The sequence below is a fragment of the Carcharhinus amblyrhynchos genome, unplaced genomic scaffold (genome assembly GCF_965287045.1).
Source record: "Carcharhinus amblyrhynchos unplaced genomic scaffold, sCarAmb.v2.hapA scaffold_405, whole genome shotgun sequence".
Classification (NCBI taxonomy): domain Eukaryota; kingdom Metazoa; phylum Chordata; class Chondrichthyes; order Carcharhiniformes; family Carcharhinidae; genus Carcharhinus; species Carcharhinus amblyrhynchos.
In genome coordinates this window covers 132,907-156,263 of record NW_027650145.1, presented here as the reverse complement: position 1 = coordinate 156,263, position 23,357 = coordinate 132,907, and the positions used below count along the sequence as shown (strand labels likewise).

General features: G+C 53.8%; 1 protein-coding gene across 1 annotated transcript; it reads right to left on the bottom strand.

The window, feature by feature from the left end:
* Positions 1 to 3: 3 nt before the first annotated feature.
* Positions 4 to 14,148, bottom strand: vsig10l (V-set and immunoglobulin domain containing 10 like; the record flags this gene model as incomplete). The annotated part of the gene is given in 8 exon segments (XM_080183754.1): positions 4 to 98; positions 1,678 to 1,950; positions 4,332 to 4,523; positions 4,526 to 4,576; positions 5,851 to 6,135; positions 6,874 to 7,146; positions 9,873 to 10,196; positions 13,908 to 14,148. Coding segments are annotated over 8 exon segments (1,536 nt in total), but the record flags the coding sequence as incomplete, so codon positions are not given.
* Positions 14,149 to 23,357: the final 9,209 nt, after the last annotated feature.

Genomic DNA, 23,357 nt, shown 5'->3' with positions numbered 1-23,357 from the left:
TACCAGGAAGGAGGTGACCACGTCCGAGGCGCGTACGGCCCAGGTGACGGAGACCGCGGTTCTGTTGAGGCGGAGTACAGAGGCGGTGATTTGCGGAGCTGCGTAGGGAGCACAGGAGAGAGAGAGAGAGAGAGGGGTGACTCGTCAGAACACAGAGTAATTCCTGCTTCCCTCTCCCTTCAATCCATCTCCCTCCGCTCATCCCTCCACCCCCCATCTCCACCTCCCTCTAGTTCCAGTCTCCATATCCCTCAGTTAGACCCAAACCCGGAGCACTGTGCACAGTTCCAGTCTCCATATCCCTCGGTTAGACCCACACTCGGAGCACTATGCACAGTTCCAGTCTCCATATCCCTCGGTTAGACCCACACCCGGAGCACTGTGCACAGTTCCAGTCTCCATATCCCTCGGTTAGACCCACACCCGGAGCACTGTGCACAGTTCCAGTCTCCATATCCCTCGGTTAGACCCACACTCGGAGCACTGTGCACAGTTCCAGTCTCCCTATCCCTCGGTTAGACCCACACTCGGAGCACTGTGCGCAGTTCCAGTCTCCATATCCCTCGGTTAGACCCACACTCGGAGCACTGTGCACAGTTCCAGTCTCCCTATCCCTCGGTTAGACCCACACTCGGAGCACTGTGCGCAGTTCCAGTCTCCATATCCCTCGGTTAGACCCACACTCGGGGCACTGTGCACAGTTCCAGTCTCCATATCCCTCGGTTAGACCCACACTCGGAGCACTGTGCACAGTTCCAGTCTCCATATCCCTCGGTTAGACCCACACTCGGAGCACTGTGCACAGTTCCAGTCTAAATATTCAACATTTAGGAGAAACCTCTTTACCCGGGGAGTGGGGAGAATGTGGGACTCGCTCCCACGGGGAGTGGGGAGAATGTGGGACTCGCTCCCACGGGGAGTGGGGAGAATGTGGGACTCGCTCCCACGGGGAGTGGGGAGAATGTGGGACTCGCTCCCACGGGGAGTGGGGAGAATGTGGGACTCGCTCCCACGGGGAGTGGGGAGAATGTGGGACTCGCTCCCACGGGGAGTGGGGAGAATGTGGGACTCGCTCCCACGGGGAGTGGGGAGAATGTGGGACTTGCTCCCACGGGGAGTGGGGAGAATGTGGGACTCGCTCCCACGGGGAGTGGGGAGAATGTGGGACTCACTCCCACGGGGAGTGGGGAGAATGTGGGACTCGCTCCCACGGGGAGTGGGGAGAATGTGGGACTCACTCCCACGGGGAGTCGGGGAGGTGAATAGTTTGATTTGATTTATTATTGTCACATGTATTGGGATACAGTGAAAAGTATTGTTTTTGCGCGCTATACAAAGCATACCGTTCATAGAGAAGGAGAGGGTGCAGAATGTAGTGTTACAGTCATAGCGAGGGTGTAGAGAAAGATCAACTTAATGTGAGGTAGGTCCATTCTAAAAAGGGAGTGGAGAGGGACAGGGGGTGGAGGGGGACGGGGGGCGGAGGGGGACGGGGGTGGAGGGGGACGGGGGGCGGAGGGGGACGGGGGTGGAGGGGGACGGGGGGCGGAGGGGGTCGGGGGATGAGAGCAGTGTGGGATGAGGTTGCTGTGGGACAGGAAGAGGGGCCGAACGGCCACACTGAGTGCGATGCAGTGATATCGATCCACACACGAGCCCCCGAGGGTGGGTGGGTACCTGTGAGGATGATGAACAGTCGCTCCTGTCCCAGGGGGTTGCCGCAGGAACAGCTGTAATTCCCGGTGTCATTCAGTGCGGAGAAATCTCGGATAACTATCTCGGATTTGTTCCGGGAGACGCTGATTTTCCCGCTGCTCCTTAACTCCCTCTGACCTTTGAACCATTGGATCGCGGAGGGCGGGTTTGACCGGACCTCACACCTCAGAGTCACCGTGGCATCGCCCTGCGTCTCCCTGGCAACGCGTCGCCAAGGGGTGACTGATGGAGCCACTGTGGAATAAAGAGAATAGATATTGGTCCCAGCAACTTCATAACCTTCTCCAGACCCGACACCCCCTCCCTATCTCTGTAACCCCCTCCAGCCCCTACACCCCCTCCCTATCTCTGTAACCCCCTCCAGCCCCTACACCCCTCCCTATCTCTGTAACCTCCTCCAGCCCCTACACCCCCTCCCTATCTCTGTAACCTCCTCCAGCCCCTACACCCCCTCCCTATCTCTGTAACCCCCTCCAGCCCCTACACCCCTCCCTATTTCTGTAACCTCCTCCAGCCCCTACACCCCCTCCCTATCTCTGTAACCTCCTCCAGCCCCTACACCCCCTCCCTATCTCTGTAACCTCCTCCAGCCCCTACACCCCTCCCTATCTCTGTAACCTCCTCCAGCCCCTACACCCCCTCCCTATCTCTGTAACCTCCTCCAGCCCCTACATCCCTCCCTATCTCTGTAACCTCCTCCAGCCCCTACATCCCTCCCTATCTCTGTAACCTCCTCCAGCCCCTACACCCCTCCCTATCTCTGTAACCTCCTCCAGCCCCTACACCCCCTCCCTATCTCTGTAACCTCCTCTAGCCCCTACATCCCTCCCTATCTCTGTAACCTCCTCCAGCCCCTACACCCCCTCCCTATCTCTGTAACCTCCTCCAGCCCCTACACCCCCTCCCTATCTCTGTAACTTCCTCCAGCCCCTACACCCCTCCCTATCTCTGTAACCTCCTCCAGCCCCTACACCCCCTCCCTATCTCTGTAACCTCCTCCAGCCCCTACACCCCCTCCCTATCTCTGTAACCTCCTCCAGCCCCTACACCCCCTCCCTATCTCTGTAACCCCCTCCAGCCCCTTACACCCCCTCCCTATCTCTGTAACCCCCTCCAGCCCCTACACCCCCTCCCTATCTCTGTAACCTCCTCCAGCCCCTACACCCCCTCCCTATCTCTGTAACCTCCTCCAGCCCCTTACACCCCCTCCCTATCTCTGTAACCCCCTCCAGCCCCTACACCCCCTCCCTATCTCTGTAACCTCCTCCAGCCCCTACACCCTCCGAGATCTCTGTGTTCCTCCAATTCCGGCCTCTTGAGTATCCCCCGATTCCCGTCACTCCGCCATTGGTGGCCGTGCCTTCAGCTGCCTGGGGGGCCCTAAACTCTGAATTCCCTCCCGAATCTCTCTCTGTCTCTGTGAATATCGATCTATTTCTCTGATATTATGTGTGTGTCGCTGCCATAGTATCTCCTGTTGTTGTATGTCCCTGGGAGCTATATAAGTTCAGAATGTTTTTGTTGTCCCTCACTGAGCACTGTACAATGCAGAAAACTGTCTCTGACTGGGTGCTATATAAATGCAGAGTGTTGTTGTCTCTGACTGAGCGCTATATCAATGCGGAGGGTTGTTGTCTCTGGGTGCTATATCAATGCAGAGGGTTGTCTCTGGGTGCTACATCAATGTGGAGTGTTGTTGTCTCTGGGTGTTATATCAATGCGGAGTGTTGTTGTCTCTGGGTGCTATATCAATGCAGAGGGTTGTCTCTGGGCGCTGTATCAATGCGAAGTGTTGTTGTCTCTGGGTGCTATATCAATACGGAGTGTTGTTGTCTCTGGGTGCTATATCAATGCGGAGGGCTGTTGTCTCTGGGTGCTATATCAATGTGGAGTGTTGTTGTCTCTGGGTGCTATATCAATGCGGAAGGTTGTTGTCTCTGGGTGCTATATCAATGCAGAGGGTTGTCTCTGGGTGCTATATCAATGCGGAAGGTTGTTGTCTCTGGGTGCTATATCAATGCGGAGGGCTGTTGTCTCTGGGTGCTATATCAATGTGGAGTGTTGTTGTCTCTGGGTGCTATATCAATGCGGAGGGCTGTTGTCTCTGGATGCAATATCAATGCGGAGGGTTGTTGTCTCTGGGTGCTATATCAATGCGGAGGGCTGTTGTCTCTGGGTGCTATATCAATGCGGAGGGCTGTTGTCTCTGGGTGCTATATCAATGCGGAAGGTTGTTGTCTCTGGGTGCTATATCAATACGGAGTGTTGTTGTCTCTGGGTGCTATATCAATGCAGAGGGTTGTTGTCTCTGGGTGCAATATCAATGCGGAGGGCTGTTGTCTCTGGGTGCTATATCAATGTGGAGTGTTGTTGTCTCTGGGTGCTATATCAATGTGGAGTGTTGTTGTCTCTGGGTGCTATATCAATGTGGAGGGTTGTTGTCTCTGGGTGCTATATCAATGCGGAGGGCTGTTGTCTCTGGGTGCTATATCAATGTGGAGTGTTGTTGTCTCTGGGTGCTATATCAATGTGGAGTGTTGTTGTCTCTGGGTGCTATATCAATGCGGAGGGTTGTTGTCTCTGGGTGCTATATCAATGCGGAGGGTTGTTCTCACCGGGTTGGACGGAGCAGTATTGGACGGCTGCACTGTGATTCCCCACACAGGTGATGTTTCTCTTGTCCAGCCCGGATGTGTCACTCTGGTTGAGGATCAGCTGTGAGGGTGCGCTCGACACCCCGGAGAGACCCAGCCATTGGATCCGAGCCGCAGGGACCCCACCGAACCAGGAGCAGGAGAACTGCAGCACCGCTGATCCGCTATGGAAGCCATCGCGCAGCTCAACTCTCCCCGAGGCAGCTCTGCGCCAGAAAGTGGAGAGATTAAAACAGTGCAGCCCAATTCCTAGCACATAATCAGGCCATTCAGCCCTCTGCTCCGTGCTAGAGCTCCTCACCTGCCCCCTTCCATCCTCACTCTATCACCATATCCTTCTATTCCTTTCTCCCTCATTTGTTTATCCAGCTCACCACCTCTACATATATCGATAATATTCACCTCAAATACTCCCCGTGGGAGTGAGTCCCACATTCTCCCCACTCCCCGTGGGAGCGAGTCCCACATTCTCCCCACTCCCCGTGGGAGTGAGTCCCACATTCTCCCCCACTCCCCGTGGGAGCGAGTCCCACATTCTCCCCACTCCCCCCGTGGGAGCGAGTCCCACATTCTCCCCCACTCCCCGTGGGAGCGAGTCCCACATTCTCCCCACTCCCCGTGGGAGCGAGTCCCACATTCTCCCCACTCCCCGTGGGAGCGAGTCCCACATTCTCCCCCACTCCCCCGTGGGAGCGAGTCCCACATTCTCCCCACTCCCCGTGGGAGCGAGTCCCACATTCTCCCCCACTCCCCGTGGGAGCGAGTCCCACATTCTCCCCACTCCCCGTGGGAGCGAGTCCCACATTCTCCCCACTCCCCGTGGGAGCGAGTCCCACATTCTCCCCACTCCCCGTGGGAGCGAGTCCCACATTCTCCCCACTCCCCGTGGGAGCGAGTCCCACATTCTCCCCACTCCCCGTGGGAGCGAGTCCCACATTCTCCCCCACTCCCCGTGGGAGTGAGTCCCACATTCTCCCCACTCCCCATGGGAGCGAGTCCCACATTCTCCCCACTCCCCGTGGGAGCGAGTCCCACATTCTCCCCACTCCCCGTGGGAGCGAGTCCCACATTCTCCCCACTCCCCGTGGGAGCGAGTCCCACATTCTCCCCACTCCCCGTGGGAGCGAGTCCCACATTCTCCCCACTCCCCGTGGGAGCGAGTCCCACATTCTCCCCACTCCCCGTGGGAGCGAGTCCCACATTCTCCCCACTCCCCGTGGGAGCGAGTCCCACATTCTCCCCACTCCCCGTGGGAGCGAGTCCCACATTCTCCCCACTCCCCGTGGGAGCGAGTCCCACATTCTCCCCACTCCCCGTGGGAGTGAGTCCCACATTCTCCCCACTCCCCGTGGGAGTGAGTCCCACATTCTCCCCACTCCCTGTGGGAGTGAGTCCCACATTCTCCCCCACTCCCCATGGGAGTGAGTCCCACATTCTCCCCCACTCCCCGTGGGAGCGAGTCCCACATTCGGACACTGACCGTAGACGGTGAGAGTCACTGTCCCGCGCAAACTTTGGCCGAGTTTGGTGTTAATTACGATGCAGCTGTAAAGTCCAGCCTGGTCCAGCTGGACGCGGGTGAGGGTCAGCACGTGGTTAGCGGGCACGCTGGTGTCCCCACGCTCGCCCACGCTCCAGTAATACTGCGCGGGCGGCTCCGAGCTGGTGGCACAAGTCAGGTTGACGGTGGAATTGACCAAGACAAAACGGGCGGGATCGGAGTCCGTGGGGGATGCAAAGCTGATCGTGGGAACATCTGGACCGTCTGCGGGGTGAAAATAGCCTAGAGTCACATGATTGCAGTGAGAAATCGGAGTGCGATGCACATGCAGTCGAATAGCTGATCACCAAGAGAGGGAACGAGGGAGAGAGAGGGAAGGAAACAGACAGAATGAGAGAGAGAGGCACAGAGAGAGAGGAAGAGAGAGAGAGAGGGAAGGAGAGGGACAGAGAAATGAGGGATGCAGAGAGAGACAGAGACAGAGACAGACAGACAGAGTGAGAGAGAGAGAGACAGAGAGAGACAGAGAGAGGGAGACAGAGAGACAGAGAGCGAGAGAGACACACAAAATGAGAGAGAGACAGACAGAGAGAGACAGACAGAGAGAGAGAGAGTTTTTTAAAAAGTTTATTTATCAGTCACAAGTAGGCTTACATTAACACTGCAATGAAGTTACTGTGAAAATCCCCTACACGCCACACTCCAGCGCCTGTTCGGGTAACACTGAGGGAGAGTGTAGCACGGCCAATGCACCCTAACCAGCACATCTTTCAGACTGTGGGAGGAAACCAGAGCACCCGGAGGAAACCCACGCAGACACGAGGAGAATGTGCCGATTCCGCAGAGAGATAGAGAGAGGGAGTGAGGGACAGAGGGAGAGATAGAGAGATAGAGAGAGGGAAAGGGAGACACACACACACACACACACACTGAGCTGCTCCCTGTGCGTTGAGCTGACAGTGGGCACACGGCTCAGTGAGTTGGTGAGCTTGGGGTACTCACAATAGACAGTCAGGCGGGTCTGGGATGTGCCGTTGCTGAAGGGGTTCTGGACGTAGCAGGAGTAGCTGCCAGCGTCTCCCCGTACCACTCCCTGGACGGTCAGCTGGTCACCGGCTATTACCATGCGAGCGTCACCAGCGACGGGCACACCGTCCTTCTTCCAGCTCAGTTTATCCCAGGTCCCCGTCTCCATGGCGCAGGTCAGGGTCACCTTGGCATCGCCCTCCTTCACGTCACCCATGGGTGCTGTCACCCTGACGTTGCTGATCAGCTCTGGGTGGGGGGGGGTGACAGAGGAGGAAGAGCAGTGTGAGTCAGATAATAGGGAACTGAAGAGGCCAATCTGCCCCTCTAAACTCTGCTAGCCCAGCAAGTGCTATAATCCCACTTCCAACTGTGCGTAATCCTAATTTCTGTTCCAGTAAATCCAACCACTTCTGAAAGATAATAAATCTTTCTAACCCCTAAAGTTAAAGTTTATTTCTTAGTATCACAAGTAAGGCTAACATTAACACTGCAATGAAGTTGAAATGTGAAAATCCCCTAGTTTCCACACTCTGGTGTCTGTTCGGGTTACACTGAGGGAGAATTTAGCATGGCCAATGCACCCTAACCAGCAAGTCTTTCAGACTGTGGGAGGAAACCGGAGCACCCAGAGGAAACCCACCCAGGCATGGGGAGAACATGCAGACGCCACACAGTCAGTGACCCAGCTGGGAATCGAACCCGGGTCCCTGGCGCTGTGAGACAGCAGTGCTAACCCACTGTGTTACCCAGCTGGGAATCGAACCCGGGTCCCTGGCGCTGTGAGACAGCAGTGCTAACCCACTGTGTTACCCAGCTGGGAATCGAACCCGGGTCCCTGGCGCTGTGAGACAGCAGTGCTAACCCACTGTGCCATCACGCCTCCCATCCGGGTTCGGAACAGGAAGAGGCCATTTGGCGTCTCAATCCTGTTCTCAGAACTCAACACAAGAATCGAGTGGAGTGTTTTCTCGCGTTGGTGGAGAGAGGAATATAGCAGGGCTGGATTTCTGGAACTCCCCACCTCAAAAGCTGAGAGTTTCTTGAATATTTTTAAAGCTGGATTCTCGAGGAGCCAGGTGGCGGTGAAAGGTTATCGGGAGGTCCGCAGAGATACGGGGTCAAGGTTACAGTCAGACCAGCGACAGTCTTACTGAATGGGGTCGTCGGGCCAAAGGGGTCTCGTTCCTGTTCCTGATTGATGTCTTTGTTCGGGATCCAGGGGAACATTCTGGTAAACCGTTTGTGAACCAAATCTGGTGAACTGGTGCGGTGACAATAATCTCTCCCTCAACGTCAACAAAACAAAGGAGATTGTCATCGATTTCAGGAAGTGTAGAGGAGAACATGCCCCTGTCTACATCAACGGGGTCGGAGTAGAAAGGGTCGAGAGTTTTTAGGTGTCCAGATCGCCAACAACCTGTCCTGGTCCCCCCCATGCTGACACTATAGTTAAGAAAGCCCCACCAACGCCTCTACTTTCTCAGAAGACTAAGGAAATTTGGCATGTCCGCTACGACTCTCACCAACTTTTACAGACACCCCATAGAAAGCATTCTTTCTGGTTGGATCACAGCTTGGTCTGGGCTCCTGCTCTGCCCAAGACCGCAAGGAACTACAAAAGGGTGGTGAATGTAGCCCCCAATCCATCACACAAACCAGCCTCCCATCCATTGACTCTGTCGGGAAAAGCAGCCGGTATAATTAAGGACCCCACACACCCCGGACATTCTCTCTTCCACCTTCTTCCGTCGGGAGAAAGATACAAAAGTCTGAGGTCCCGTACCGACCGACTCAAGAACAGCTTCTTCCCTGCTGCTGTCAGACTTTTGAATGGACCTACCTCGCGTTAAGTTGATCTTTCTCTACACCCTCGCTGTGACTGTAACACTACATTCTGCACCCTCTCCTTTCCTTCTCTATGAACGGTATGCTTTGTCTGCAAGAAACAATACTTTTCACTGTATCCCAGTACGTGTGAACATAAGAACATAAGAACATAAGAAATAGGAGCAGGAGTAGGCCAACTAGTCCTTCGAGCCTGCCCCGCCATTCAATAAGGTCATGGCTGATCTGTCGCTGCTCAGTTCCACTTTCCGGCCCACTCCCCATAACCCTTAATCCCCTCTCTTATCAAAAACCCATCAACCCGCATCTTAAAAATATTTAGCGAGGTAGCCTCCACCACTTCAACGGGCAGAGAATTCCAGAGATTCACCACCCTTTGAGTGAAGAAGTTCCTCCTCAACTCCGTTCTAAACCGCCCCCCCTTTATCTTGAGGCTGTGCCCCCTAGTCCTACTGTCCTTTCTGAGCGGGAAGAGTCTCTCCACCTCTATCCTATCCATCCCATTCATCATCTTATACGTCTCAATGAGATCTCCCCTCATTCTTCTAAACTCTAATGAGTACAAGCCTAGTTTATTCAGCCTCTCCTCATAGCTCAACCCCCTCAACTCCGGCATCAGCCTAGTAAACCTCCTCTGCACTCCCTCCAAGGCCAAAATATCCTTGCGCAGGTGCGGCGACCAAAACTGCACACAATACTCCAGCTGCGGCCTCACCAATGCCCTATACAGCTGCAGCAAGACCTCCCTACTTTTATATTCAATCCCCCTCGCTATGAAGGCCAGCATCCCATTCGCCTTCCTGACCACCTGCTGCACCTGCAAGCTGGGTTTTTGCGACTCATGCACAAGGACCCCGAGGTCCCTCTGCACCGTCGCCTGCTGCAGTTTTTCGCCACGTAAGTAATAGTCCTTCCTACCATTATTCCGACCAAAGTGGACCACCTCACATTTGCCAACATTAAATTCCATTTGCCATTTCCTGGCCCATTCGCCCAGCCTATCTAGATCCTTCTGTAGACTCTCCACACCCTCCGTGGAATTTGCCGTTCCCCCAATCTTGGTGACCTTAGCAAATTTCGACACCATACACTCGGTTTGACAATAATAAATCAAATCAAATCCTCACCGTACACTCGGAGGGTCACACTCGCACTCTGGGGGGGTTCATCCACTGCTGTTAAGGTCAGGGTGTAGTTCCGACTGTCGGGAAGTGCTGCCTGAAGGATTATGATGGAAGCCTGGCTGGTGTTGACGGAGAGGCGCTTCTCAAATTTTGAAGATACTCTGAGTGAGTCATTCTGACCCACTACCCAACTGGCAAAGGTTGTGCTCAGGGCCCAGTCGACACGGGGCGGTCGCTGGCTCTGATACTCAATGCCCAGCCGTGCGTCCTGCCCCACGGCCACCGTCACTGGGCTGTTCGTCTCGATCTTGATGGCTTCTGTCAGACCTGGGGTGAAAGGTCAGAGGTGAAAGTTGCGCCATTGAGTTTTTGCGACTGAGGGAGTGCCGCACAGTCAGAGGGTCAGTGCTGAGGGAGTGCCGCACTGTCAGAGGGTCAGTGCTGAGGGAGTGCCTCACTGTCAGAGGGTCAGTGCTGAGGGAGTGCCGCACTGTCAGAGGGTCAGTGCTGAGGGAGTGCCGCACTGTCAGAGGGTCAGTGCTGAGGGAGTGCCGCACTGTCAGAGGGTCAGTGCTGAGGGAGTGCCGCACTGTCAGAGGGTCAGTGCTGAGGGAGTGCTGCACTGTCAGAGGGTCAGTGCTGAGGGAGTGCCTCACTGTCAGAGGGTCAGTGCTGAGGGAATACCACACTGTCAGAGGGTCAGTGCTGAGGGAGTGCCGCACTGTCAGAGGGTCAGTGCTGAGGGAGTGCCGCACTGTCAGAGGGTCAGTGCTGAGGGAGTGCCTCACTGTCAGAGGGTCAGTGCTGAGGGAATACCACACTGTCAGAGGGTCAGTGCTGAGGGAGTGCCGCACTGTCAGAGGGTCAGTGCTGAGGGAGTGCCGCACTGTCAGAGGGTCAGTGCTGAGGGAGTGCCGCACTGTCAGAGGGTCAGTGCTGAGGGAGTGCCGCACTGTCAGAGGGTCAGTGCTGAGGGAGTGCCGCACTGTCAGAGGGTCAGTGCTGAGGGAGTGCCACACTGTCAGAGGGTCAGTGCTGAGGGAGCGCCGCACTGTCAGAGGGTCAGTACTGAGGGAGTGCCGCACTGTCAGAGGGTCAGTGCTGAGGGAGTGCCGCACTGTCAGAGGGTCAGTGCTGAGGGAGTGCCGCACTGTCAGAGGGTCAGTGCTGAGGGAGTGCCGCACTGTCAGAGGGTCAGTGCTGAGGGAGTGCCACACTGTCAGAGGGTCAGTGCTGAGGGAGCGCCGCACTGTCAGAGGGTCAGTACTGAGGGAGTGCCGCACTGTCAGAGGGTCAGTGCTGAGGGAGTGCCGCACTGTCAGAGGGTCAGTGCTGAGGGAGTGCCACACTGTCAGAGGGTCAGTGCTGAGGGAGTGCCGCACTGTCAGAGGGTCAGTGCTGAGGGAGTGCCACACTGTCAGAGGGTCAGTGCTGAGGGAGCGCCGCACTGTCAGAGGGTCAGTACTGAGGGAGTGCCACACTTTCAGAGATGGAGAGAGAAGGAGCGAGAAATATAGAGAGAAAGAGAGAAGTTAGGAGGCGAGAAAGACAGAGAGAGAGAGAGAGAGAGAGACAGAGATAGATTGACAGTGGGCGGGAGAGAAGAAGAGAAGGGTGGAGAGGTTTAGGGAGGGAATTCCAGAGCTTAGGGCCCCCCAGGCAGCTGAAGGAACGGCCCCCAATGGCGGAGCGATGGGAATCGGGGGAAGCTCAAGAGGCCGGAATTGGAGGAATGCAGAGATCTCGGAGGGTGTAGGGGCTGGAGGAGGTTACAGAGATAGGGAGGGGGTGTAGGGGCTGGAGGAGGTTACAGAGATAGGGAGGGGTGTAGGGGCTGGAGGAGGTTACAGAGATAGGGAGGGGTGTAGGGGCTGGAGGAGGTTACAGAGATAGGGAGGGGGTGTAGGGGCTGGAGGAGGTTACAGAGATAGGGAGGGGTGTAGGGGCTGGAGGAGGGTCACAGAGATAGGGAGGGGTGTAGGGGCTGGAGGAGGTTACAGAGATAGGGAGGGGTGTAGGGGCTGGAGGAGGTTACAGAGATAGGGAGGGGTGTAGGGGCTGGAGGAGGTTACAGAGATAGGGAGGGGTGTAGGGGCTGGAGGGGGTTACAGAGATAGGGAGGGGTGTAGGGGCTGGAGGAGGTTACAGAGATAGGGAGGGGTGTAGGGGCTGGAGGGGGTTACAGAGATAGGGAGGGGTGTAGGGGCTGGAGGAGGTTACAGAGATAGGGAGGGGTGTAGGGGCTGGAGGGGGTTACAGAGATAGGGAGGGGTGTAGGGGCTGGAGGAGGTTACAGAGATAGGGAGGGGTTGTAGGGGCTGGAGGAGGTTACAGAGATAGGGAGGGGGTGAAGGGGCTGGAGGGGGTTACAGAGATAGGGAGGGGGTGTAGGGGCTGGAGGGGGTTACAGAGATAGGGAGGGGGTGTAGGGGCTGGAGGGGGTTACAGAGATAGGGAGGGGGTGTAGGGGCTGGAGGAGGGTCACAGAGATAGGGAGGGGTGTAGGGGCTGGAGGAGGTTACAGAGATAGGGAGGGGTGTAGGGGCTGGAGGAGGTTACAGAGATAGGGAGGGGTGTAGGGGCTGGAGGAGGTTACAGAGATAGGGAGGGGTGTAGGGGCTGGAGGAGGTTACAGAGATAGGGAGGGGTGTAGGGGCTGGAGGGGGTTACAGAGATAGGGAGGGGTGTAGGGGCTGGAGGAGGTTACAGAGATAGGGAGGGGTTGTAGGGGCTGGAGGAGGTTACAGAGATAGGGAGGGGTGAAGGGGCTGGAGGGGGTTACAGAGATAGGGAGGGGGTGTAGGGGCTGGAGGGGGTTACAGAGATAGGGAGGGGGTGTAGGGGCTGGAGGAGGGTCACAGAGATAGGGAGGGGTGTAGGGGCTGGAGGAGGTTACAGAGATAGGGAGGGGTGTAGGGGCTGGAGGAGGTTACAGAGATAGGGAGGGGTGTAGGGGCTGGAGGAGGTTACAGAGATAGGGAGGGGTGTAGGGGCTGGAGGAGGTTACAGAGATAGGGAGGGGTGTAGGGGCTGGAGGGGGTTACAGAGATAGGGAGGGGGTGTAGGGGCTGGAGGAGGTTACAGAGATAGGGAGGGGTTGTAGGGGCTGGAGGAGGTTACAGAGATAGGGGAGGGGGTGTAGGGGCTGGAGGAGGTTACAGAGATAGGGAGGGGTGTAGGGGCTGGAGGAGGTTACAGAGATAGGGAGGGGGTGTAGGGGCTGGAGGAGGTTACAGAGATAGGGAGGGTGTAGGGGCTGGAGGGGGTTACAGAGATAGGGAGGGGGTGTAGGGGCTGGAGGAGGTTACAGAGATAGGGAGGGGTGTAGGGGCTGGAGGAGGTTACAGAGATAGGGAGGGGTGTAGGGGCTGGAGGGGGTTACAGAGATAGGGAGGGGGTGTAGGGGCTGGAGGAGGTTACAGAGATAGGGAGGGGGTGTAGGGGCTGGAGGGGGTTACAGAGATAGGGAGGGGTGTAGGGGGCTGGAGGGGTGTAGGGGGCTGGAGGGGGTTACAGAGATAGGGAGGGGGGTGTAGGGGCTGGAGGGGGTTACAGAGATAGGGAGGGGGTGTAGGGGCTGGAGGAGGTTACAGAGATAGGGAGGGGGTGTAGGGGCTGGAGGAGGTTACAGAGATAGGGAGGGGTGTAGGGGCTGGAGGGGGTTACAGAGATAGGGAGGGGGTGTAGGGGGCTGGAGGGGTGTAGGGGGCTGGAGGGGGTTACAGAGATAGGGAGGGGTGTAGGGGCTGGAGGGGGTTACTGGTGGGGATGAGGGGTCGGAGTTGGTGCGTAGGGATGGGAGTCTGACGCAGGGTTCGACTCGGAAACATTAACTCAGTTTCCTGTTCACACAGTCCAATAACTTCTAATCCGGGACTCAACTGGCAGGAAGTGTTTGCGTTAGCCTGAGGCAGTCCCCCCCCCCTCCCCCAGGGGACAGCTCCCCCCCCCTCTCTCCGGCGAGCCTGGGGTGAAAGCTGGGAAATCGGCTAACAGTCTGGAATGTGCGGAGCTCACTCCGCTGAAGGTAGGTCTTACCTGCGAGGAGGCCGGACAAGAGCAGAACAAACACTGGGCGCATCCTCCGAGTTTCCTGGCCCCCCTTGTCTCACGTCAGTTCCTGCACAGAGCTCCTTCTGTCCCCTCGCCCCGTCACCTGGATCTCTCCCCGTTCCCACCTGATCAGCGTGAGGCTGATACCTGGCTCCTGGGCTATTCGATAGCCCACCCTGGACACAGCTCACACTCAACGCACCTTCCTTCTGCGTCCGACCTTTCAGATTTTAACAAAGGCAAATGGGGAGGGACAGTGGCAGCAAACCGGAAAAACCAGCTGGAGAGGATAGGTAGAGAGATCGAAACACAGCGAAACTCTCACACACACACACACACACCAACACACACACACACCCCCAACACACACACACACACACCCCCCCAACACACACACACCCCCCAACACACACACACACACCCCCCCAACACACTGACACACACACCCCCCAACACACTGACACACACACACACCCCCAACACACACACACCCCCCAACACACTGACACACCACCCCCCAACACACACACACCCCCCCAACACACTGACACACACACCCCCCAACACACACACACCCCCAACACACACACACCCCCCCAACACACTGACACACACCACCCCCAACACACACACACACCCCAACACACACACACCCCCCCCAACACACTGACACACACACCCCCCAACACACCACACACCCCCCAACACACACACACCCCCCAACACACTGACACACACACCCCCCAACACACACACACACCCCCAACACACTGACACACACACCCCCCAACACACACACACACCCCCAACACACTGACACACACACCCCCCAACACACACACACACCCCCAACACACTGACACACACACCCCCAACACACTGACACACACACCCCCAACACACTGACACACACACCCCCCAACACACACACACACCCCCAACACACTGACACACACACCCCCAACACACTGACACACACACCCCCCAACACACACACACACCCCCAACACACTGACACACACACCCCCAACACACTGACACACACACCCCCCAACACACACACACACCCCCAACACACTGACACACACACACACCCCCCAACACACACACACACCCCCAACACACTGACACACACACACACCCCCCAACACACACACACCCCCCCCAACACACTGACACACACACCCCCCAACACACTGACACACACACACACACAGACATTCACACACCAACACATACACTCATATACACACCAACACACACACACACACATACTCACACACACTGACACACACAAACACCGGCACTCACATACACACCAACACACTCACACTCTCACACACATACACAGACACACCGATACACACACTCATGTATACACACTGATACATACACACACACACACACACCAACACACACACACCCCGACACACACACTCACACACTGATACATACACTCTCTCATACACACACACACACAGACACACTTGCAATTGTTATTCGTCCATCGTCATCGATGAGGACCTCGACACCATGAGTCATTTTGAGACTGGTTGTGGTGTGTCCGAAGATAACTGATCAGGGCCAACTCGGGCACGGAATGTCCTGGTACGTACTGGACAGACTTGTGTAGACACTGTCGTTGTTGCTCTGGTGGCTCTGGACTTGTGCAGCTCGCGATTAAGTTGTGTTTCAGTAATATACCTCGCTTCGTGAGCTTGGCAGCCTTTGTGGATGAGGCAGTGCCAGGGAGGGCGGTTTTGTGCCAGTATTTCCCAGGTGGTCGTGTCAATGTCAAGTGACTTCAGGGAGGCCTTGAGTGTGTCTTTGTAATGTTTCTTCTGCCCTCCATGTGAGCGTCTTCCAGCAGAGAGTTCCCCAAAACGGAGCTGCTTGGGTCTGCACTGGTCTGACGTACGGATGCCATGACCTGCCCACCGGGTCTGTGCTCTCAGTGTGTGGACTGATGGTAGACTTGCTCTAGAGAGAACTTCAGTGTCTGGTACTTCGTCTTGCTATCGGATGGGTAATATTCTGCGAAGACAAGTCATGTGGAAATGATTGAGCTGTCTTGCATGCCTTCGATACACAGTCCACGTTTCCCAGACATACAGGAGGGTAGTGAGTACCACGGTGCTGTAGACCTTCAGTTTTGTTTGTGAGCTGATTCCTCGATGTTCCCATCCAGTGGAGCGCAGTCTACCGAAAGCAGAACTTGCCTTTGCTATTCTGCAGTTAACTTCTGTATCGATAGTCACTGCCTGGGAGAGGGAGCTGCCAAGATAAGTGAACTGGTCCACTGCCTGTAGTTTCTGATTGTGATTATGGGTTGTGTGTACGGTGCATGAGGAGCAGGCTGGTGCAGGACTTCGGTCTTTTTAATGGTGATCGTGAGTCCAAAGTTGTCACAAGCTGTGGAAAATTTGTCCATACTGATAATGCATCTCTGGCCCTGAGCCAGTGTACAGGGCGCAGTCAGCGGCAGAGAGGAAATCTCTCAGAACAGTCTCCTTCACTTTGGTAATAGCTTGAAGTCTCCTCAGGTTGTAGAACTTCCCATCCACTCTGTACTTGAGGCTGATTCCAGTAACACTGTCCTGGAAGGCATCATTCAGCATGGCAGTAAACATCATACTGAACAGTGTGGGTGTGAGCACACAGCCCTGTTTGATGCCATTGGAGACTGGGAATGTCTCAGAGGATTCTCCACCATCCAGTACTCTGGTCATCATGGAACTGGCGTACCATCTGAATGAATTTGTGGGAGGCAGCCGTTCTTTGACCTGATCCTCCACAGACCTTGTCGGCTCACAGTGTCGAAGGCTTTCGCAAGGTCAACAAAGCTTGTGTAGAGTTCGTGATTCTGCTCCTGACACTTCTCCTGAAGTTGGCGCACAGCAAAAGTCATATCAATATTCCCACCACCTTTGCGGAAGCCACACTGTGACTCTGGAAACAGGCCCAGCTCCAGACGAGTGACCAGACCATTTAGCAGGATTCTTGCGAGGGTTTTTCCTGTGATGGAGAGCAGCGAGATTCCTCAGTGATTGTCACATTCTTGCCGATTGCCCTTCCTCTCGTACAGGTGAACGATGGAAACATCTTTAAGTTCCTGAGGAATAGATCCTTGCTTCCAAAAGGACTGGAACAACTGGGTGAGCTTCTGGATAAGTACAGGACCAGAAGCTTTATACTCTCACAGTCACACACTCTCACACACACACAATCACACACTCACACTCAAAACACACACTCAATCTCTCTCTCTCTCACACACACAGATACACACACTCAATCTCTCTCTCTCACACACACACACACTCAGATACACACACCCAATCTCTCTCTCTCACACACTCACACTCAAAACACACACCCAATCTCTCTCACACACACACTCACACTCAGATACACACACTCAATCTCTCTCTCTCACACACACACACACACAGATACACACACTCAATCTCTCTCTCTCACACACACACAGATACACACACCCAATCTCTCTCTCTCTCACACTCACACTCAAAACACACACTCAATCTCTCTCTCTCACACACTCACACTCAAAACACACACCCAATCTCTCTCTCTCACACACTCACACTCAAAACACACACCCAATCTCTCTCACAAACACACACTCAAAACACACACCCAATCTCTCTCTCTCACACACTCACACTCAAAACACACACCCAATCTCTCTCTCTCACACTCACACTCAAAACACACACCCAATCTCTCTCTCTCACACACTCACACTCAGATACACACACTCAATCTCTCTCTCTCACACACACACACTCAGATACACACACCCAATCTCTCTCTCTCACACACTCACACTCAGATACACACACCCAATCTCTCTCTCTCACACACTCACACTCAAAACACACACTCAATCTCTCTCTCTCACACACACACAGATACACACACCCAATCTCTCTCTCTCTCACACTCACACTCAAAACACACACTCAATCTCTCTCTCTCACACACTCACACTCAAAACACACACCCAATCTCTCTCTCTCACACACTCACACTCAAAACACACACCCAATCTCTCTCACAAACACACACTCAAAACACACACCCAATCTCTCTCTCTCACACACTCACACTCAAAACACACACCCAATCTCTCTCTCTCACACTCACACTCAAAACACACACCCAATCTCTCTCTCTCACACACTCACACTCAGATACACACACTCAATCTCTCTCTCTCACACACACACACACTCAGATACACACACCCAATCTCTCTCTCTCACACACTCACACTCAGATACACACACCCAATCTCTCTCTCTCACACACTCACACTCAAAACACACACTCAATCTCTCTCTCTCACACACACACAGATACACACACCCAATCTCTCTCTCTCTCACACTCACACTCAAAACACACACTCAATCTCTCTCTCTCACACACTCACACTCAAAACACACACCCAATCTCTCTCTCTCACACACTCACACTCAAAACACACACCCAATCTCTCTCTCTCACACACTCACACTCAAAACACACACCCAATCTCTCTCTCTCACACACTCACACTCAGATACACACACCCAATCTCTCTCTCTCACACACTCACACTCAAAACACACACTCAATCTCTCTCTCACACACTCACACTCAAAACACACACTCAATCTCTCTCTCTCACACACACACACTCAGATACACACACCCAATCTCTCTCTCTCACACACTCACACTCAAAACACACACCCAATCTCTCTCTCTCACACACTCACACTCAAAACACACACCCAATCTCTCTCTCTCACACACTCACACTCAAAACACACACCCAATCTCTCTCTCTCACACACACACTCAGATACACACACCCAATCTCTCTCTCTCACACACTCACACTCAAAACACACACCCAATCTCTCTCTCTCTCACACACTCACACTCAAAACACACACTCAATCTCTCTCTCTCACACACTCACACTCAAAACACACACCCAATCTCTCTCTCTCACAGACACACACAGATACACACACCCAATCTCTCTCTCTCACACACACACACACACAGATACACACACCCAATCTCTCTCTCTCACACACACACACAGATACACACACTCAATCTCTCTCTCTCACACACACAGATACACACACTCAATCTCTCTCTCTCTCACACACACACACAGATACACACACCCAATCTCTCTCTCTCACACACACACACACACAGATACACACACTCAATCTCTCTCTCTCACACACACACACACTCAGATACACACACTCAATCTCTCTCTCACACACACACACAGATACACACACCCAATCTCTCTCTCTCACACACACACAGATACACACACTCAATCTCTCTCTCTCACACACACACACTCAGATACACACACTCAATCTCTCTCTCTCACACACTCACACTCAGATACACACACCCAATCTCTCTCTCTCACACACACACACAGATACACACACCCAATCTCTCTCTCTCTCACACACACACTCAGATACACACACTCAATCTCTCTCTCTCACACACTCACACTCAGATACACACACCCAATCTCTCTCTCTCACACACACACACTCAAAACACACACCCAATCTCTCTCTCTCACACACTCACACTCAAAACACACACCCAATCTCTCTCTCTCACACACTCACACTCAAAACACACACCCAATCTCTCTCTCTCACACATTCACACTCAAAACACACACCCAATCTCTCTCTCTCACACACTCACACTCAGATACACACACCCAATCTCTCTCTCTCTCACACACACACTCAAAACACACACCCAATCTCTCTCTCTCTCACACACACACACACTCAAAACACACACCCAATCTCTCTCTCTCACACACTCACACTCAGATACACACACTCAATCTCTCTCTCACACACACACACACAGATACACACACTCAATCTCTCTCTCTCTCACACACATTCAGATACACACACCCAATCTCTCTCTCTCTCTCACACACACACAGATACACACACTCAATCTCTCTCTCACACACACACACTCAGATACACACACCCAATCTCTCTCTCTCTCACACACACACACAGATACACACACTCAATCTCTCTCTCTCACACACACACTCAAAACACACACCCAATCTCTCTCTCACACACACACACACTCAAAACACACACCCAATCTCTCTCTCTCACACACACACACTCAAAACACACACCCAATCTCTCTCTCTCACACACACACACTCAAAACACACACCCAATCTCTCTCTCTCTCACACACACACTCAGATACACACACTCAATCTCTCTCTCTCACACACACACACACTCAGATACACACACTCAATCTCTCTCTCTCACACACACACACAGATACACACACTCAATCTCTCTCTCTCTCACACACACACAGATACACACACCCAATCTCTCTCTCTCTCACACACACACTCAGATACACACACCCAATCTCTCTCTCTCACACACACACTCAGATACACACACTCAATCTCTCTCTCTCACACACACACACACTCAGATACACACACTCAATCTCTCTCTCTCACACACACACACACAGATACACACACTCAATCTCTCTCTCTCTCACACACACACACACAGATACACACACCCAATCTCTCTCTCTCTCACACACACACTCAGATACACACACCCAATCTCTCTCTCTCTCACACACACACTCAGATACACACACTCAATCTCTCTCTCTCTCACACACACTCACACTCAGATACACACACCCAATCTCACTCTCTCTCACACACACACACACTCAGATACACACACCCAATCTCTCTCTCTCTCACACACACACTCTCAGATACACACACCCAATCTCTCTCTCTCACACACACACACTCAAAACACACACCCAATCTCTCTCTCTCTCTCTCACACATACACTCGTATACACATGGTCTCACACACATACAAAAACACGCGCACACGCTCACTCTTACACACACACACATGCAGTCATACACACACACACTCAGACTGTTTCTCATACACTCACTCATACACACACAGTCACACTCGCAAATACACACACCAACACACATTCACACACACTGACACTATCTTACACAAACACTACACAAACCCTCACATTCATTCCCACACTCATATACACACACTCAGTGTAACAGTCACAGCGAGGGTGTAGAGAAAGATTGACTTAATGTGAGGTAGGTCCATTCAAGAGTCTGACAGCAGCAGGGAAGAAGCTGTTCTTGAGTCGGTCGGTACGGGACCTCAGACTTTTGTATCTTTTTCCTGATGGAAGAAGGTGGAAGAGAGAATGTCCGGGATGCGTGGGGTCTTTGATTATACCGGCTGCTTTTCCCCGAGGCAGAGGGAAGTGTAGACGGAGTCAATGGAAGGGAGGCTGGTTTGCGTGATGGATTGGGCTACATTCATGACCCTTTTGTAGTTCCTTGCGGTTTTGCGAAGAGCAGGAGCCCAGACCGAGCTGTGATAGTTTCTATGCTGGATCTATAATAATAATTAGCCAGCACGGAATGAATGGGCTAAATGTCTAATTGTGGCTATATGTTCCCAAAATCTCTAGTTTCACTCTCTCCCTCCCTCTCCAACTCTCACTAGCAATGTGTGCGTCTCTCTGTCTCTCTCCCTCCCTCTCCAACTCTCACTAGCAATGTGTGTGTGTGTGTCTCTCTATCCCTCTCTAACTCTCACTAGCAACATGTGCATCTCTCTGTCTCCCTCTCACTAGCAATGTGTGTGTCTCTCCCTCCCTTTCTAACTCTCACTAGCGATATGTGTTTCTCTTTGTCCCTCTCTAACTCTCGCTAGCAGTGTGTGAGACTGTGGAAAGGAATATTAATGTTATGTGTGTGAGAGAACCGTGATACTCGATCTCCGGTTGATAATCCCACCACCAGCAGTGGGTGATCGTCTCTCTATCAGCCACTTTGTGACGATCTCACTGCTCCATCCACAGTCTCTGAACCCTTCCTTACCCAGCCGGTTATTAGAATGGAATCTCCTTTCCTGGGTGACACAGAACAGCACAGAGAATGTCACCAGACTGGTTCCACCTACACAGGATGGGATATTTTCGAAATTGTGAATTGAATACAGCTAAATCCCTCCCTAACAAAAACAAATTAGGGCGGATGCTGGAATCTGAAACCAAAATAGATATTGCTGGAAAATCTCAGCAGGTCTGGCAGCATCTGTGAAGAGAGAGAAGAGCTGATGTTTTGAGTCCAGATGACTCCTTGTCAAAGTGACCCTCTGACAGACTCTCTATCAGCGTCTGTCTCTCTCGCTGTCCGTCGCTCTTTCTCTCTCCTTCACTCTCTCTCCGTTGCTCTCTATCTATCTCTGTTTCTCTGTGTCTCTCTCTGTCTGAGTTTCTCTTTGTCTGTCTCTCTCTGTCTGAGTCTCTCTCTGCCTGTGCCTCTGTCTGTCTCTCTCTCCTTTAACTTGTTCCATTGAATCTGACCTCTCGGAGGGCTGTCTGTTTGTGGTGATCCTATTATCTCTCTCTCTCTGTCTCAGGATGAGGTTCAGTTTGGTTTTGATTGCTGTGTTGTGTGTCTGGGTGGAGCTGCACAGACACCAGGCAGTGACTTGATGTTTGCCCAAATCCTTTCCTGGTTTGAGCCAAGAGGTGCACAGCACGATCCCATACAGATATCTGTCTGCTTCAGGCCGCGTGGCAAGGAGTGTCCACAGGAGGCTGGCCCTTTCCCCTCGAGGTGGCAACCCCAGGGAGGGGGGGGCCTCTGAAACATATTCCACACACACAGCACTGCTCCCCCATGTCATCAACTATTGGGTATCCGGCGCCCCTGGGATCCTGCTGTGCTGGAATGCGGGGGACAGAGGTATTATGGGTTCTGTGACTGCCTGAGGACAAGGGGAGTTAACGCGACTCCCAGCAACGTGAGCCCCTCCAGAAAGGGGGGAAGGGGCGAGCGAGGGGGGAGGGCCATCGAGGGGGGAGGGCGAGTGAGGGCAGTTGGGAACAGAATCGAGGGTGAGGGGAGTGGGCGAGGGAGAGAGAGGCATTCCCGAGACGCAAACACAAATCCGTCCGGATCAGCACAGAGACAGTGTCCCCCTCTCTCCGGAATCTCCCCCATGTCTCTCCCTCTGACCAGCAGCGAACAGGCCTCCGCTTAGCAAAACAGGCACCAGGAATTTTCCTGGGATTACTGTCAATGACTGCAGTATTCCTGGGATTCGGGAGAAGCTACAGACCCATCTGTAAATATAACACAAGGATTTCCACAGTGCTGGAAAAGATAGAGACACGGAGTGGGGAGAATGTGGGACTCGCTCCCACGGGGAGTGGGGGAGAATGTGGGACTCGCTCCCACGGGGAGTGGGGAGAATGTGGGACTCGCTCCCACGG